Source organism: Phocoena phocoena, chromosome 1 (genome assembly GCF_963924675.1).
Source record: "Phocoena phocoena chromosome 1, mPhoPho1.1, whole genome shotgun sequence".
Classification (NCBI taxonomy): Eukaryota; Metazoa; Chordata; class Mammalia; order Artiodactyla; family Phocoenidae; genus Phocoena; species Phocoena phocoena.
The window spans coordinates 128,480,825-128,495,630 of record NC_089219.1 but is presented as its reverse complement, the minus strand read 5'-3'; the positions used below and the strand labels follow the sequence as shown (position 1 = coordinate 128,495,630).

Genomic DNA, 14,806 nt, shown 5'->3' with positions numbered 1-14,806 from the left:
AGCAGATTCTTAAAACTTGGAACCATTGGGCTTCCCTGGTGGCACAGTGGTTGAGAATCCGCCTGCCAATTCAGGGGACACGGGTTCTAGCCCTGGTCCAGAAAAATCCCACATGCCACGGAGCAACTAAGCCTGCGTGCCACAGCTACTGAGCCTACGCTCCAGAGCCCGTGAGCCACAACTACTGAGCCCACGTGCCACAATTACTGAAGCCCGCACACCTAGAGCCCGTGCTCTGCAACAGGAGAAGCCACTGCAATGAGAAGCCCACACACTGCAACGAAGAGTAGCCTCCGCTGGCCGCATGGAAGACCCAACACAGCCAAAAATAAATAAATAAATAAATTTATATAAAAAAAAACTTGGGACCGTGTCAGCAGCTGTTCCATCTGTAGGGAGACAGCGTAGATGTTCTCTTAAATGATCCTACTCTATTTATAGCCTTTTGGCACAGAATGTTCTGCTACCTCACTGGAGATTGTTCCTTTAGGACCAAGAGAAGGAGAAAGCAAAGCAAACCAGCAATCACATTTGATTGTCTCCGGTCCTAAGGAGCTTGGGGCATGCTCGTTAAGGCATAACACCTGATGGGGGCTCCAGCAGGGACTCCTACTCAAGGACACAGTAAAGGAGGTGAAGGCAATCAACCCAAGCAGTACTGAAGAAGACAGGATGGAAAGGACTTTTTTATTTTCCCAGATCTTCAGGCAACCTCACCAAGCAGGAGGTCGCATGCAGGTGAGTATGAAACTAAGAAAAATACAAGGCTTAAAAAGTATTGTGCATTATATTTCTTCAATCTCTGGTAGGCCAGGAGCCCAAGGTCAGTCTGGCAGGAAGCTGAGGGGACTGCCTGGTCCTGACAATCACACAATCTTCACAGTTTTGAGCATGTCTGACAGGACGTACGTGTCATCCCAGCCCTTTCCAGGCTTCCTCAGGGTTTGCTCCAAGGCCTGGGCCATTTCCAGCAGCTCTGGCGTGGCAAGTTTCCGCTCAGGGTGCGGCTGACAGAACAGGATCTCGTTTACTTCACCCTCAATTCGCCGGACATACAGGAGGGGGAACACCGCCTTGAGCCCAGCCAGCACTGAGTCCTTTAGCCCTAGGTCTCGGCACACGAGGTTGAGGATAAAGACACCTGTAGGGTGGGGAGGAAAGGGTCAGAATGACTGGTTCAGGGGACACGTTGGAGACAGGGTTCAGCTCTGAGGAATATAGCCATTCCTGCCCCAGGGAGGCTGGTGGACCAAAGAACACACCTACAGCGGCAGTGACTTTGCAGAGAACACACAGCATACAAAGGCAGGAAGAGAAAAGCGTGGGGGTATGTGTGAACCATGAGAAAACTTCAAGCTAATTTCTTGCTCTTTTGTGCTGCCAACAAATGTTACCATTCTCCATGCTTCAGTTTCACAAAGGATTGCTTTGAGAAAGAAGTAATTAATACCCCCAAGTAAGAATGTAGCAATTCCACAGAGAGATTATGTACTTGACATATATATCACATGCCTTCACTGGTGACAATTAAGGGTTCTAAATCAACTCTGTTCACCACAGTACCTTAGCCAAATCAAAATACCTGGGAGGCAGTGAACATAAGGATTAAGAGCTCCAGCTTTCAAGTCACAAGGATCAGGGTTGGAACCCTAGCTCTTATCTTGTGTCACCTTGGCAAGTCTCTACTTCAGTTTCCTCATCTGAAAACAGGCTGCTCTGAAGATGAAATCACATACTGCCCAGTCCAGGGCATGTGGGAAGACTTCAAATGGTCACTAGCGCCCCATGCTGGTGGGGATGTGAATTGCTACGACTACTTTGTAACTGTGTGGCAGCGTCTACAAAAACTGAACATATGCATAATCTGTGATCCAACAATTATAGCCCTACATCTATGTCCAACAGACCTGCACACACATTTCACCAAAAAGCATCTACTAGAACGTTAATGGCAACACTTCTTATAAAAGCCCCAAATAGGAAACAACCCAAATGCCAAAAGCAGAATGGAGAAATAAATTGTGTATCACCCAGTGTCAACACAACACTATGGGCGAATCTCACAAACATGCTGAGTGAAAGAAACAGAGAACATTCCGTATGGGCACAACTAAGCTGTGCTGATAGAAGTGAAGACAGTGGTTATCCCTGAGAGGACAAGTTACTGAAAGGAGGTAAGAGGTGGACTTCTGGGGCACTGGAAATGTTTGGTGTTTGGTGCTGGTAAATGAATATGTTCAATGTGGGGAAACCGATCAAGGTACACACTTATGATACGTGCATTTTTCATTAAAAAGAAAAATTTCCTTAAAGGGCCCATCCCTTCTCCCTCCCCAACCTTCTGTTCTTCATACCTTCAGGAGTCAAGATGCTTTTGACCTTCTGCAGAAAAGGCTGGGCCACAAACGCTGGGGGTGGACAACTCATTCCCAGGGTTGGGTCCTTACTGTCCACATCAAACATTATGACATCGTAGTGACGTCGTGCTGGGAAAGAGAAGCAAACGAGTCTTTGTCTCTGCTGGATAAAATAACACCATTTACATTCCTCCACCACATCTCCTCCGTGACCTGTGGTGGACACAGGTGGCTAAGTCAGAAGGATGGCATGGAGGATGTGGTTTGCTTATAAGGGCACTAATGTCACAGTCCAGAGGAGCACGTCATCAGCGTCCTGCCGTGAGTACTCCACGTCTAAGATGGAGCCTTCATCTCACCTTCTTCCTCCACATTTTAAAGCCCTTTCCACAGACACACATTACTGGGGTCCACTCCAGCAGGAGTACTGCTTGGTTAAGAGTCCATCTATACCAATGATTTTCAATCCTGACAGACCATTAGAGTCAAATGGGAAAATTCTAAAGATTCAGAGAATCTGGGCTCCACTCCTAATCAACAGAGTTAAAACCCTGGGGTGGTAAGGAACAGATGGGAGGGGAGATGGGAAGCCTCCGGGTACTTTTCTTAAGCTCCCCAGGTGATTCGAAATATAGTCAGAGTTGAGAACCATTGATCTAGACAAAGCAGCTGCCTCTGCCTTTAAGGGCTGACCCTGCAAATGGTAACTTTAACTTAACTCTGGAAACAGCATATGTTGCCTCCTAGGAGAAAGTGTTCTCAATTAAAGTTAGCATATCTTTTCTAGCTGCTTGAACAATTACTGGCTCAAGAAAGAACTGATTTTGCTCAATGAGTGAGAAAGAACTGACCATGAATCTGATCCACTCCTTACTATAATGTTAGTTTTTACAAGGGGTAGGCCTGTGATACTAATGATGTGTTTTGGGCAAACTTCGAGACAGTGCTAATGATTATTCAATAAATACGTATTTACTTAGGACTACAGCATGTCCATCACTGTTCACAGCACAGATCTGATTTTGGTTTCTTCAAGAGCAGAACATGTTGGCTCATCAAAGTCCAAGGACAACCAAGGCCCACATTTGTGGCACTGAACCCTCCAACAATCCGAAAGGTTGTTGTTAAGACGAAGGCCAGGGCTGTTCAAAACTGACTTAGAGGTAATAACAACAGCAGCACATCATGGATTGAGTACCTACCATGTGCCTGGCACTGTTTTATGTGCTTCACATGTATCAGCCCTGGGCCCCAAGACTGGTCCCAGCCTCAGAGAGTGAACCTGTGAAACTCTGATAGAGTTAAGTTCAGTTTGCTATTACATAAGACAGCATCTGTCCATCCCAGCACCAAAACACTTATCCCAGGCAACCCGTTTTGCCACACCCTTCCTGGAAGATACTCTAACCCAGCGAGAACCAGAGCATCTACTACAGAATGAGCAGACCTGGAAGGGTGTGTGGCCTGGGCTCCCCAGGTTCACGTAGGACTGAACCAACCTAACTGAATTCTCCCTGAGGGGCTCATGTTCTTCAAAGCATCAGTCATCAGAAGCCTACATATTAAGCTACAGAAGGATCAGGGGAGCTATTGTAAAACATTAATATGCCTTTTGTCCAAGTCTGGGATACAAATTATTATAGCAAAATGGAGCCTTAATTCCAGTAGCAGCAAGGCTACTGGAATTCCCACTAACACCTGCATCATAGTTTAACCTCAGCACTATTGACATTTGGGCTAGATAATTCTTTATCATCAGTGGCTGTGCTATGCATTGTAGGATGTTGAGCAGCACCCTTGGTCTCTGCCCACTAGATGCCAGAAACACCCGTACCTAATGGTTACAACAAAAAAGTGCCTGCGGACATTGTCCCTGAGGTTTAGAACCACTCGTCTACGTGAATGCTGTTTTGCTCTGTTTCTGGCTTCACCTCTAGCTGAAAGATTTACCAAACAACTTCCCAACACCCCCCCCCCAACGTTTCGTCCCCTTTTCCTCACTCAGATACAGATTCTGGGTTTCTTGGGGTGATGAGAAAGTGGCAAGTTAACAGGGTCAGAAGAGATTCAGAAGGGAAGCCCACTCGTTTGTTAGCGTCATTAGGGCAGGAAACGGTCTGTTTTGCTTGTTGCCATAGCCCAACCCCTAAGAGTACTGAGCATGTGGTTGACACTCTGTATTTACTGAATAACTGTCAACAAATGAATGGACAAACGAACTGGGATGATGTGGATGCTGCCCTCTCAGAGATGAGTTCTAGAGGCCCTTGCAGGCCTGACAACCTTGGATCAATCCTCCCTCAACACCCCTCCAAATTCTCCAATAGCAGTACCTTCTTCTTCTGCCAGGCTGGTAATATAGTCCAGGCCATCTGCGATGTGGACCTTCATACGGTCACTCTGGGAGAAGCCAAACCACTGAGTGGCCACTTGCAACATGGAGGGGTCGATCTCCACAGCATCGATGCAGGACTTTGGGAAATGATCGTGGACAAAAAGGGGGAGGCTGCCCCCACCCAGGCCTACCACCAACAATCCCAGTGGGGTCTCTGTAATAAAGAATAAAAGCATTGTTTTACTACCTGCTCACTGTAAAGTTTTGTACCACACTTGGGGAAGGCGAAAGAGGGAGTCAGATTGTTGGTGCTGCCCAGGGGAAACAAGATTTAGAGACCTGGCCTCCCTTGTCTCTTTCTAGAAACTCGGGAGTCAATTTAACATCTGAAAACTCAACCCTGGCCTCACAATCCTTCCTTTACTAGATCCAGAAGATGAACCAGTGTATTATTATTTTGGCCCCTTAAAGAGCACAAAGCACTCAGCTGACATTATAGCAATAACCCCCACCATAAGCATTATTAAACCCCTCTAGGAAACGGGAGGGACAATGACCAACATCTTGTTTATGATCACAGGGAGTGTAAATGTGATGCCCTCTGCTCAGCTTTCAACTCAAAGGCCACACTGCCTTCTCAGACACAGCCACCAAGTGAGGGCAATCCACCCAAGTTCCAGAAACCACAGGAAAACAAAGGCCCAAATCCTACACACAAGCACAGAAAAACCACAGCAACCACAGGGGATGAAAGGAAGGTAAGAAAAAAGAAAGAATCACCAAAAGGAGACAGACCCTGAGGATTAAATGGAAGACCTGAGACTCTAGGGATATATATCAACACCAAGATAGATCAAATGTACAGCGTGTTCCAGTAAGACATACTTGGGGACTTTGGGTGAAGACAGTTACAAGAGTAGACAGAATCACGAACATTTTTGCTACTGTGGTCAGATCCAAACCTATTATTAGTGATAAGGCTATGACTGTACTATCTATACTATGTTGTTTTTTTTTTTAAGTAGAAATTCAAGATAGAATTACATCTAGTGCTCAAATAATGCATCACTGAAAAGCCAGAAATTCTCCTAAAGTGCACAGGTATATTGCTCCGGAGATGTGATTTTTAAATATTCCATCTGGTTACATGGGTAAATGCATGTGCAAAAACTCATCAAGCTGAACAACTTAAGATCTGTATACTTTACAGATCTCATTGAATGTATTTTATACATTAACTTTTTAAACTGAGTATAGTTTATTTACACTGATTTTTAAAATAAATGAATAGAGGAAAAAAATTTAGGTATCAGCACATGTAGCTGTTTCAAACAATTTTAGTTTGAAGGAAAAGTTATTTGGATGTTCATGAATGTAGAAGATGGTTGGGAATAAGAAAGACATGACCATATGTGCATCTGTTGGTCTATAATCATGGTTCTTAAACTGCAAGGCAGCTGACACTGATTACCTCTGTAATCTAACATGTCCCCTCCTGTGGAAGGCAGTGGCGACCCCCTCACCTAGGAGCAGCTCCGGGTTTCTCAGCAGGGCAAGGCCGGCAATCATGGCTTTATGGTGTTCACAGCACAGGTAACTCTTATCAATGGACTGCCCCGGAGCTGCAGGGAGGTCCTCTGGAGTATCAGCAGGCCGCTGCTTCTTCCTGTCCTTTTTCCGTTTCTTCTGGGCTAGATCACAGACGGAGATGAATGAAGTCATATGCGTGGTACACTACTCCTTGGAAAGTAAGGCACACCAGCAGCAGTAAGCTGCAACTGGTTTGATGAGACTCAAGAACCCAACTGTGAAATATGCAGGAATTTTGTGAACTGGTTGACATGTTGGTGCCTTGAAATCTGGCCATGGTGGCCATTTTTATGCCACAGAAATTGGCAAACAGTGCATATCATGGCTTTTTTCCCCAAAGAGACGGTTGTTAAATATTTAACATACACCAGAGAGTCAGAAAAGGTAAGTGGCAAAGAAACACCCCAAAACTCAGAACATTGGGAGAACTCAAGTAAGGAGTACTAGTACCTCTCCTCTGGGAAATATAAAGCCACTAACAGGTGAGAAGTTTATTCATCAGTTCTTTTAGGGGAAAAAGGACTTAGTTTCCAACTACCTCCTCTATGCCAATTACCATACTAGGACTTTTACTCTTGTAGCTTTGAAACAACCCTATATCAATGCTCTTATTCTAATTCTTGGCAGATGGAAAAACTGAAGATCTGAAGAGTTATTAATCAGGCCCAAATCAGTAGGCAATGCAGCCAGGATTTGAACCTGGGACTACCTGTCTGCAGCAGCTATCACCTTTCTACTACATCACACAGACAGTAATTCATACCACCCCATTGGACAAGGACATCACAAATGTTCACAGAAGGGGGGGAATCGTACAAAAGGACCCTCTACTCTCCCTCTACCTACTCCCTCAACTGCTCCAGGATAGAGTGAACAGATGGCTCTGGGGTTTTCCTAGGGACCAGCTGCACCATTGGGCACTGTAATGTAAGTGGCAGCATGCTTTTCAGAGATGTTAAATTGCTTTTTAACACATTCTTCTTCTTGCTCACCAATACTTCCATGCGGGAAATCATTCCCCTAAGAATTAAGTGATACTAAGAAGGCTTGATAACAGTGGGGAAAAAAACCAAAACCCAAATTGGAGGGCAAAATGTTCTTTGAAGCACTTTTACTGAGCTCTCAGTGAGAAGAAACTGAACCAACCTGCAGCCCAAGTGACCCAATGACAGCACAGGAACCCAACAAATATGGGTGCACATGACCAGGGGACACCCCTCAAGAGGAGACCATCCTGCTGAGAATAACCTGATCCTGAGCTGTGGGCAAACCCATGACCTCATGAGGTTGTGAATTTTCTCTCTTTTCACCCTCCTTCCAGATGGCCTTGCCGACAGGACAGCATCATCAGGCAAAGGGAACGACCGGCAGTCAGGAGAGCCAATTTCAGATTCCAAGCCTGACTCTCTGTGCCTCTAAAGGGAAGTTATACTGGAGAAGCGGTAGGGAGGAATATTTTCCTACTCTATACATGTGATCTGTGACTGATTACAATGAGTAAGTATTACTTTTATAATACAAACATATAATGCCCCAAGAAAATAAACAAACGATTGCTCTCCCCATTAGTGGGTGTTTCTGAGCAGCACCTGGGAGACCACTTAAAAGAGAACATGGTGGGGGGCTTCCCTGGTGGTGCAGTGGTTAAGAATCTGCCTGCCAATGCAGGGGGCACGGGTTTGATCCCTGGTCCGGGAAGATCCCACATGCCACGGAGCAACTAAGCCTGTGTGCCACAGCTACTGAGCCTGGCACTCTAGAGCCCGTGCGCCTAAAGCCCGTTTTCTGCAACAAGAGAGGCCACCGCAATGAGAAGCCCAAGCACCACAACGAAGAGTAGCCCCCGCTCACCACAGCTAGAGAAAGCCCACGCACAGCAACGAAGACCCAACACAGCCAAAAATAATAAATAAATTAATTAATTTTAAAAAGAGAGAGAACATGGTAGAGATCTACCCTGTTGACGCCTGTAGCCACGCGCCACTTGTGGCCATTTAAATTTAAATGTAAGTTCATCAGAATTAAAAAAGATTAAAGATTCAGTTCCTTAGTCACACCGGCCATGTTCCTAGTGCTCAGTACCACACATGGTTCATAGCTGCCACCCTGGGCAGCTAACTGGGTATTAAACATTTCCTTCACTGTAGAAAGTTCTACCAGACTAGCTGACCTCTAGGGCACCCACCAACTGTACAACCCTCTAAAACAGGTGCTAGGAGGTGGCCCCATGGAGGAGGGCAGGCCTACTGAATTAATGTACAGACGTATATGGAGCAACTTGTAAAACACGTGGTCTTTGAACTACAGGCGTTAAAGTGATTATCACATTTGTCTGGTAAACCACCACCCCGGCTCCTTATCACTGCAGAGTCAGGCTTTGCTCAAGAACAGAACATCAACCTCCCTTCTGTTCATCGCCACTCACACCCTAAGAGCCCAGATGATAAGAGGACAACCCACAGAGCCGTGTGCCTCTGGTCACAGGTATCCGGGTCTGTCCTACAGCTCCGCCAAGCTCCCAGGTCTTTCTGACCACCCCAAATTGTCCATACCACGTCCACGTGGGCCCCACCACTGTGCCCACGATGCCTCACCTCTGTGAGACACATCCTTCAGCAGCCTGGCTTCTGACTGCACCACGTTCCTGTTGCTGAGGAAGATCAGCCGCCGAAAGTAGCGCTTGTCATCCCCCTGCACATCCTCGATGACGTAGTCGCCACTCAAAGGGCTGCAGTCTTGGTGCTGAACAGTCCGGACCCCGATGTCCCCACCAACAGACAGGAAGGGTACCTGAAGGAAGAGCAGAGATGTGGTGAAAACACCAGCTCAACTGAGAAATACGAGAAATTATAATCCCTTCCCTTTGTGTGTATGTGAAAAATCCCCACACCAAGGTTCTGAGCAGCAACAACTCTGAACATTTGCCATTTTGTTAAAGTATTCTTCTGGGGCGTTTGACTAGATCTCAAAAGGTTTAACTGACCTTTTTGAAAACCAACTGAACAACTAAAGATTCCCCAAACCATTCATGAAATGCAGTTGGTTCTCCACAAGAAAAATATGAGTTTCTCAACAGTAATCCTTAAAAGGACTTTCAACAGTCCAAGACAATGAAAGCTAGAAGGAAGCCTCATGAAGGGACTAGAATCATGAGAGAAGGAATCTGAATAGGGATAAAGATATCAAAATCCATGGGGAAAGTAACCACTCCAAATTTGGCAAAGTGTCTCCCTTCCCCCAGTTATTCTCAACTTTTTTCTGCATTCTTCTAAACAGAAGAAAAAATTAGGAGGAAAAAATACATTTTCCCCTAAACTTTTCCACTCCCTTCCCAACCTTCACATTTATTTCTTTTTAAAGACTTACAAGAGTATTTAATAATCATGAGGGACTCCTGACTTTGCGGAGATGTAGGCACTATTGAGAGAAAGTCACAAACGAGCCTCCCCACAGGATCTGGGTCTCTCTGATGGGACACCAACCTCAAAGTCTTCCAGAAAGCATCAAATACATATTCATCTGTAAGCACAAGCCAGCCTAGTGGGCAGAACCACAGGCTGGGAACCCAGGAGCCTGGGTTCTTCTTTTCAGTTCTGTTACTACAGCATCAAGCTTCCAGGTACCTTGTCTTTCCCACCTATCAAGAAGGATAAACTCTTTTCTATAAAGCCCTTGCAGTAAAGTCACCTATCAATTACCCTGTCTTGTGAGCAGGATAGTACAAGACAGATGGCATCAACTGATAATACCATATCACCATTTTGGCAAAAACCTTCAGTTTCCTTCCCAGTGGAACATCAGGCCAGCAATGTTAATATCCTGAAAATTAAGCTGAGCTGTTTTGGCCCTTTCCCATTCCACCTGATATAATGATGGTTCTAAGAGGCAAAATAGCCAAGGAAATCCTGCGCAAAGTGAGTTAGGAGAAATACAGCCTGAGTAAGCTGCAGTGTACAGAGCTGGAGCCTGCAAGGTGGAGAGCACTTCCTTCATGCCATCCGAGTGGCCCCACAGGCACAGATGCTACTGGGGTTCTCAATAAGGGCAACCGCTCACCTTCTACTCACTGCCTGGGACATAACTTCTGCTCACTTAGCTCTCAGCTGCTGACATGCCCTCCAGGAACAGACTAGGGTCACAGACCCTAGTCCTAGCTTCTGCCAAGATACCCTCTGCCTTCCTGGCTACTAATATGACTTCTCCAGAGACCCTGAAAGCTGCTACCAAAGCTTTGTTACCTGCTGCTGGGCGGGCATCCCGGCCGGGGCCAGCTCCATGACTCTGGCCGACAGCTCGGCCTGGATGCTGTCCATGCCTTCGTACTGCTGACCTCGGTGAAGGGCCACTGTGATCAGCCTCCTGAAGCCCGCACTGGCTGCCAGCTGCTTCCGGCCCTCCTCCATGCCAAAGAGCCACTCGGTCTCCCGACCCTGGGGGACTAGAAAGAGGCATTTGTTGACAGGGAGTCCTGGGAAAAGTTCAAGCCCACAACCAATATGCCCCACGTGGCAGAGAGCCAGCCCCTACCCAAGCCCAGCAACCCTTCCAACTGTGACCTACTGAGGGGCTATCAATCCCCAGTCAACAATGTCCACAGCAAAGCTGCCATCAGACCCATGGCAGGACCCAGCGTGGAAAAGTGTGAGCGTGTATGTAAGGGGAGGGAGGGAAGTACCTAGTGCAAGAAAAATAGCAATAATGCTAACACTTCTTAATGCCAGGCATTATTACAAGCAGTTCACAAACAGAAACTAATCAAATCCTCACAACAGCCCAAGATGCAGGGAGTATTATTATTATTCCCATTTTATAAATGAGGAAATTAAGACACAGAAGTTACATTATTTGCCCAAGTTCACACAGCTCGTAACTGGTGAAGCTAGGGCTCAACCCCAGGCAGTCCAGCCCCAGACCCCATGCTCGTATCCTCTGTGCTATTAGTTCTAACAGGTGCACAGTTAGGATAAGGCAATACTTGGAAAAATGGATTCGATGTCAGGGAACAAATTACCAGCATGATGTATCACCACCTCACGTTTGTCTAGAATATTCTACTTTTGAAAGCATTTCCTCATACTACCTCTTCTGATCATTACTAAGGTGAATCTGGTATCATTTACCCCTTTCAATAATAACACTAACATCTGTAAAACTTATCATGTGCCAGGCACCATTCAAAGAGCTTTTACACTTCTCACAATTACACAGCTAAGATCTCACTTTCTAGATGAAGAAACAGAGGCACAGAAAGAACACTAACTTGTCCAATACCACCAGGAAGCGACTGAGCCAGGACTGGAAACTAAATAGTCTGGTTCCAGAGCTCACTTTTTTAGTTACTACTCTGTACCGCCTCTGAATTCAGCAGAGACGCACAGAAACTTCACCAGGTCACACAGCTTACAGGCTACAAGGCTGGGACTCCCGGTTGCTTCCACTACTCCTTGTTACAAAGTGACTAACATCTCTACAAATGCGTGACCTGCCTAAATGTATCTATATTACTTCAAGCCTTTGCAATGGAAGATGAGAAGAAATAAACCTCAAATCCAAGCAGGCAGCTCCCCCTTCCTCAAGCCTTGGCCAGTCTAACCTCTTCAAGCACCGCCCCCTGCAAGATAAAACCAGCCAAGGCATACCCATCCGCCAAAGCCCCAGCCCCAGCCCCTGCAAGCCAGCCCCCTCCAGGGAAGAGAGGGAGCAATCCCAACTCACTGATGAAAATGGCAAAATGACTGTCCCGCGATGGTTTCACAGTGGGGCTGTCCACCACGTGGAGGGTGTAGCGTGGCTCCCCCGTGTCCCCACTGCACAAGTCCAGAGACACACTCCCCAGCCCGGCCTTGCGGTACAGCTGGCTGCACAGCCAGGCATACTGCTGCCGCTCCCGCACCGCCTCAGCCAGCCGCTCGGCACTCTCCAGCCGCACAGGCTTGCCCTGCTCCTGAGCACACAGCTCAAAGATCTGAAGGGCAGAGCCAGGGACCGGCCTGAACTTGGTCATGATGAAGGCAAAGACAGGCAAGGAGAACCGAGGCTCTGCTTCCAACAGCTGGTCTTGGCTGTTGGCCACCTGGTGCACCCTCACCATCCACCCCTCCCGAGAGAAGTGACCCACTGCTTTCTTCAGGACGTGAGCCTGAGCCAGGGAGATGCAGAGGTAGCGACCGCCCACCTGCAGGACACGGCCAACCTCAGCCAGCATCCTGTCCACCTGCTGCAGGGTCTTCTCCTCCTCATCTGTCAGGACAGCGTCCAGGGTGCCCTTGTCCAACACCACCTGGAATGAGGCATCGGGAAACTCCATCTGTGTCATGTCCATCTTCAAGAAGCTCATCTGGGGCCGTCGGCTGGCATTGCGTTCCTTCATTTGCTTGATGACAACCTCACTGATGTCAATGTTCACTATATCCTGATAGCCCACGTCATACAGCTGCTCGCTTAGCTCTGAGTTACCACACCCAATCACCAGCACCTAGGGTGAAAGAAAACAAGATGGAGGTGATCAAGGCAGAGGAATGAGCTTCAGACACTTCAAGGAATCAAGTCTCACCCTGGCTGCTGTATGTTTTCAGAGGACGAAGATGCTATGCCATGAGAGAGCACCATTACAAAGTGGATTCTAGGCTCCATCTTGAAACACCACTGATTAGAAGAACTCACTAGTAACAAACCACATTCCACTACAACAATGCAAGTTATGCAGAAACAAACTAACCGGGGTTGTTCTTTTCTCTGAATCAAGCTTTTATTAATCAACTGCAGGAACAAACTAATCATGGTTGTTCTTTTCTCTTAATCAAGAATTTATCATTCAAGAATTGATAGGAAGTCACAGAATCCAAATACAGTAGTTATAACTGAAATCTCCTATTTGTTTTACTGTTGAAAACCTAGGTCTGGCATAATCCTATTCCACTCATGCCTTTGGCTCCAACTCACGATATTCTGCTGTTTTCTGAAGCCAAACTTAAAACACAGGTTGCTGCCTCCCTCTCTGTGGAGGAATCTCCCATTGATCCTTCAAAATTCTGCCCTGATATCACCATCTCTGGAAAAGCATCGTACAATGACAAGTGCATAAGCTTTGGAGCTAGGTGGATCTAAGTTTAAATCCCCACACGACCACTTACTACATGTATGATCTTGGGCAAGAAACTGGCTCTCAGAGCCTCAGTTTCCTCATCTGTAGAATTCGTGTATTACCACTCACCTCAAGGTTTATTATGAGAACTCAATGACTGAGCAAACACACACACACACACACACACACACACACACACACACACACAGCATAAGGTTTGACTCTTAAAGCTTCCTCCTAAAATCTTCGTTTTTTACCCTTCTTCCTTCCCTACTTCCACCTCTATCAAACCTCCTATTACTGTACTTGGCACTTTTCACTTCTGGAAAAGTGCCCAGGATTTATATGTTAATGCTTGTGTGGCTTAAGGGCTGAACACAGTGCCTGAAAGTCAGTGGGCCCACAACAACTATTTGATAACAGATTCATTTATCAGTAAAGCCACGGGTGCTGCCAGCTCCAGGGGGATGCACAGTGACAGAAAAGCACACTTTCCTCACTAGGAGGAGATGTCTAGGTTGCACTACTAAAGAAGTCAGGTTATTCTTAATAACCTCACTCATTCTTCCAGTGGTTATTAATTCAAGAAACGATCTGGGGGTGGAAGCTCTGTTATCTGAAAACCTTTAAAAGGATACTTTGTAATTACCTTTCAGCTAGAATGTTGCATGGAATCCTGAAAATATGGGCCTGTTTAGGGCCCCCCCACGCCTGGCACCGTCTACCAAGTGCAGGATTTCTGTTATCAGTTCCTACCTTCCAGGGCACACACAGGGCTGCCAGGCCGCGCTTACCTTTTCCCTGGGCTTGATATATTTGTGCAGCAACCCGCACAGTTCCAGGTAGGTTCCATACCACTCGAAAGCTTTCCTTCCCCGCTGCTGGAAGAACTTCTCCCAATAGTCAATGGAGCCAAACTCCTTAGGGCTTTTAGGTAAGAGATTCATATTCCCACTGCTCGAGCTGCGTCTTCAAGACTCTCCTACTCCCTGTGCGGTACCATCCGAGGGGTTTCCCCACGCGCTGGTTCTGGAACACCGCAGCGGGAATTCTTTCCTAGGACAAACAGCCACATTGACTTGTCCCTCACCCAAAACCCAAAGAGATGATCCTTACACGCCCACCGCACACGTAAGGCACTGAACCTAGTAAACGCTCACCCCCTGTTCCATCCCAAAGCCCCAGACCCATGCGGGGAGGCCCTCACACTTTTTCAGAGCTCGGTTTCAGAACCGGCAATTATATCCGGGTGCGAGGCTTCGCGATTGGTTGGCTGTCCACACCATCTCAGCAGTTCATTGGTCAGTGATTTTCATCCTGGCACGTCATTGGCTGCAACGCGCTCGCCTCACGCCGGCGGCTTCGTCGCAGGCGCCGCGCTTTTATTTACGTGAGCCGGGGCGGGGCGGGCCGGAGGCAGGGCGGGAGCTGGGCTGTCCC

The 14,806-nt window shown here is 47.0% G+C and overlaps 1 protein-coding gene across 2 annotated transcripts; it reads right to left on the bottom strand.

Moving 5' to 3' along the window:
- Window positions 1-659: 659 nt before the first annotated feature.
- METTL13 (methyltransferase 13, eEF1A N-terminus and K55) lies at window positions 660-14,606 on the bottom strand. 2 transcript variants are annotated; one of them, XM_065878307.1, is made up of 8 exons: window positions 14,161-14,606; window positions 11,998-12,757; window positions 10,521-10,720; window positions 8,877-9,072; window positions 6,216-6,383; window positions 4,691-4,906; window positions 2,355-2,486; window positions 660-1,141 (listed from the first exon to the last, which is right to left on the bottom strand). In XM_065878307.1, the coding sequence occupies exons 1-8, from the start codon at window positions 14,311-14,313 to the stop codon at window positions 867-869; spliced, it is 2,100 nt and encodes a 699-aa protein (XP_065734379.1). In that variant the 5' UTR covers window positions 14,314-14,606; the 3' UTR covers window positions 660-866. The 2 variants fall into 2 exon arrangements, with proteins under 2 accessions (XP_065734379.1, XP_065734384.1); XM_065878312.1 differs by having other exon boundaries at window positions 867-1,141; window positions 10,521-10,712; window positions 12,458-12,757; window positions 14,161-14,313.
- Window positions 14,607-14,806: the final 200 nt, after the last annotated feature.

Bases quoted from the DNA above. Each gene is read 5' to 3' on its own strand.
- METTL13 (XM_065878307.1), bottom strand. From the start codon at position 14,313: ATGAATCTCTTACCTAAAAGCCCTAAGGAGTTTGGCTCCATTGACTAT. The intron at 12,758-14,160 runs GTAAGCGCGGCC...CTTTCACCCTAG, and splicing joins ATATCAAGCCCAGGGAAAAG to GTGCTGGTGATTGGGTGTGG. The intron at 6,384-8,876 runs GTGAGGCATCGT...TCTGTGATCTAG, and splicing joins GAAGGATGTGTCTCACAGAG to CCCAGAAGAAACGGAAAAAG.